The sequence below is a fragment of the Malurus melanocephalus genome, unplaced genomic scaffold, assembly GCF_030028575.1.
Source record: "Malurus melanocephalus ecotype Western Australia unplaced genomic scaffold, MMel_1.1 scaffold_1276, whole genome shotgun sequence".
In the NCBI taxonomy this organism is placed as follows: domain Eukaryota; kingdom Metazoa; phylum Chordata; class Aves; order Passeriformes; family Maluridae; genus Malurus; species Malurus melanocephalus.
Genome location: NW_026624508.1, coordinates 22,142 through 24,873, shown reverse-complemented (window position 1 = coordinate 24,873; position 2,732 = coordinate 22,142). Strand labels below are relative to the sequence as shown.

General features: G+C 58.5%; 1 protein-coding gene across 1 annotated transcript in view; it reads left to right on the top strand.

The window, feature by feature from the left end:
• Positions 1-2,732, top strand: part of LRP1 (LDL receptor related protein 1) — a 59,655-nt gene that overhangs the window by 34,942 nt on the left and 21,981 nt on the right. The window contains exons 51-55 of the mRNA XM_057387617.1: positions 3-75; positions 922-1,015; positions 1,741-1,857; positions 1,940-2,059; positions 2,476-2,598. Coding sequence (XP_057243600.1) covers positions 3-75; positions 922-1,015; positions 1,741-1,857; positions 1,940-2,059; positions 2,476-2,598 — 527 coding nt within the window. The remainder of the gene's footprint in view (positions 1-2; positions 76-921; positions 1,016-1,740; positions 1,858-1,939; positions 2,060-2,475; positions 2,599-2,732) is intronic.

The following is a 2,732-nucleotide window of genomic DNA, read 5'->3' as shown; positions in this document are numbered from 1 at the left end:
AAGTGTGCCTGTCCCACCAACTTCTACCTGGGCAGCGACGGCAAAACCTGCGTGTCCAACTGTACAGCCAGCCAGGTGAGCCCCTGCCTGCCTGTTCCTGCCTGTCCCTGCCCATTCCTGCCTGTCTCTGCCTGTCCCTGCTTGTCCCTGCCTGTCCTTGCCTGTCCCTGGCTCCTGTCCCTGCCTGTCCTTGCCTGTCACTGCCCGGCTGTCCCTGCCCATCCCTGCCTGTCCCTGCCTGTCCCCACCCATCCCTACTCATCCCTGCCTGTCCCTGCCTGTCCCTGCCCCCTGTCCCTGTCTGTCCCTGCCTGTTCCTGCCTGTTTCTGCCCTTAGTCTGCGCCCATCCCTGCCCATCCCTGCTCACCTCTGTCCTTCCCTGCCAGTCCCTGCCCATCCCTGCACCCCTGTCCGTATGCTCCCCTGCCTGTCCCTGCTAATCCCTGCCTGTCCCTACCCTCCCCTGCCCATCCCTGCTCACCCCTGTCCTCCCCTACCTGTCCCTGCCTATCCCTGCCTGTCCCTGCCCACTCCTGCCTGTCCCCATCCACTCCTCCTAATCCCTCCTTGTCTCTGCCAGTCTGTGCCCATCCCTGCCCATTCTCTCCTGTCCCCACTGTCCCTGTGCCCCTGTCCCTCCTGCCATGGCCTCCCTCGGGGTTCTGGGGTGCATCAGAGTCTTCCGTGGGTGCAGGCAGCACCTCCCTCCTGTGGCACTCCATGTTTGKGGGAGCYCAGGAGAGCCAGAGATCCTCCAGCTCCTCAAACCTCGGGGTCTGGGTGGGTTTARGGCTTTGCTCCCGGATTTGGGGACACCCAGAGGGGCTGGCACAGGATCAGCGCCCTGAGCTGAGCTCACTGAGGACGAAATCTTTTGGGGCCACCCCAAAACCGCCTCACAAACCCCCTCTCTCCATCAGTTCGTCTGCAAGAACGACAAGTGCATCCCTTTCTGGTGGAAATGCGACACCGAGGACGACTGCGGGGACCGCTCGGACGAGCCAGAGGATTGCCGTGAGTGCCAGGGGGTGACACAGCCCCCCGTGTCCCATGGGTGACAGCCCCGTGGAGGGGAAGGTCACCCCAAAAAAGGGGTGCAGGGAACAGTGGGACACAGCTGGCCCCGTGTTGGGGTTGTCCCGTGGAGCAATGCCTGAGTGTGGAGTTGGGTGCTGGGAATTTGGGGGCAAATGTGGGAATTTAGGGGGGAAAATGTGGGAATTTGGGGGGAAATATGGAAATTTAGGGGAAATGAGGGAATTTGGGGGAAATGAGGGAATTTGGGGGAAATGAGGGAGTTTGGGGAAAAAATATGGGAATTTGGAGGGAAAACGTAGGAATTTCAGGGAAAATGTGGAAATTTATGGGGAAAATGTGGGAATTTGGGGGGAAACGAGGGAGCCTGGGAGAAATGAGGGAATTTGGGGGGGAAATACAGAAATTTGGGGGGAAATTAGGAAGTTTGGAGGAAAAATATGGGAATTTGGGGGAAAATGTGGGGATTTGGGAAGGAAATGTGGGAATTTTGGAGTAAATGTAGGAATTTTGAGGTAAATGTGGGAATTTGGGGGGAAAATACAGGAATTTGGAGGAAAAATACAGAAATTTTGAGAAAAATACAAGAATTTGAGGACCCCAACAGGATCAAGCGGGCGTTTGAGGTTGAGGTTGAGGTTCTAGGGGGTTCTGCCCTAGAAACGTCCCTCGGAGCAAACCTGTGACCCTGTGTTACCCCACAGCTGAGTTCAAGTGCAGACCGGGGCAGTTCCAATGCTCCACCGGGATCTGCACCAACCCCGCCTTCATCTGCGACGGCGACAACGACTGCCAGGACAACTCGGACGAGGCCAACTGCGGTAGGTTCCCCGCGTCCTGGTGACCCCCACAGGGTAGAACTGCTGTTTGTCACCCTCTCTGACCGTGTCACCTCCTCTCCAGACATCCACGTGTGCCTGCCCAGCCAGTTCAAGTGCACCAACACCAACCGCTGCATCCCCGGCATCTTCCGCTGCAACGGGCAGGACAACTGCGGGGACGGCGAGGATGAGAAGGACTGTCGTGAGTGGGGGGCTTGGGGTGTCAAATGGGAGTGGGTATGGGGCAGATTGAGGGTCTTTYTGGGGGTGTTTGGCTCCCTGGGGTGTCCCGGAGCTTTCCCCTGCTCTCTACAGAGTCTCTGTCCCCGTCACCCCCCGTCCCTACAGATGCTGCTGTTTCCATGTTGAAGTGAAATCCTTAAATCCTTAGGAGTGGATTTGGGCTGAGCCAGTTGCCCATTTCAGCGATCTGGTGGCCTCTGTGCTGTCCCACCAGAGCTGGGGGAGTGTTCTGGTGTCATCAGTGGCTCTGCTCCATCCCCTTTACCRAGCTCACCACATTCCTGGAGTATCCACACACCTCTCCACCCCATAGYGGGTTTTTGGGGGAAGTGGTGTCTGGCAGCTCCTCCTGACCCCTCCTCATCCTTCCTGCAGCCGAGGTGACCTGTGCCCCCAACCAGTTCCAGTGTGCCATCACCAAGCGCTGCATCCCCCGTGTCTGGGTGTGTGACCGTGACAACGATTGCGTGGACGGCTCCGATGAACCGGCCAAYTGCAGTAAGGGGGGTGGTATGGGGAGGGGAGGGGGTCTGGCCTGGTGTGAAATGGGGCCATGGTGCCACCGGTCACTTCTGTGTGCCAGCGAGGTGGCAGGTGCCTGCTCAGTCCCTCCCTGGTCCCTCTTTGGTCAC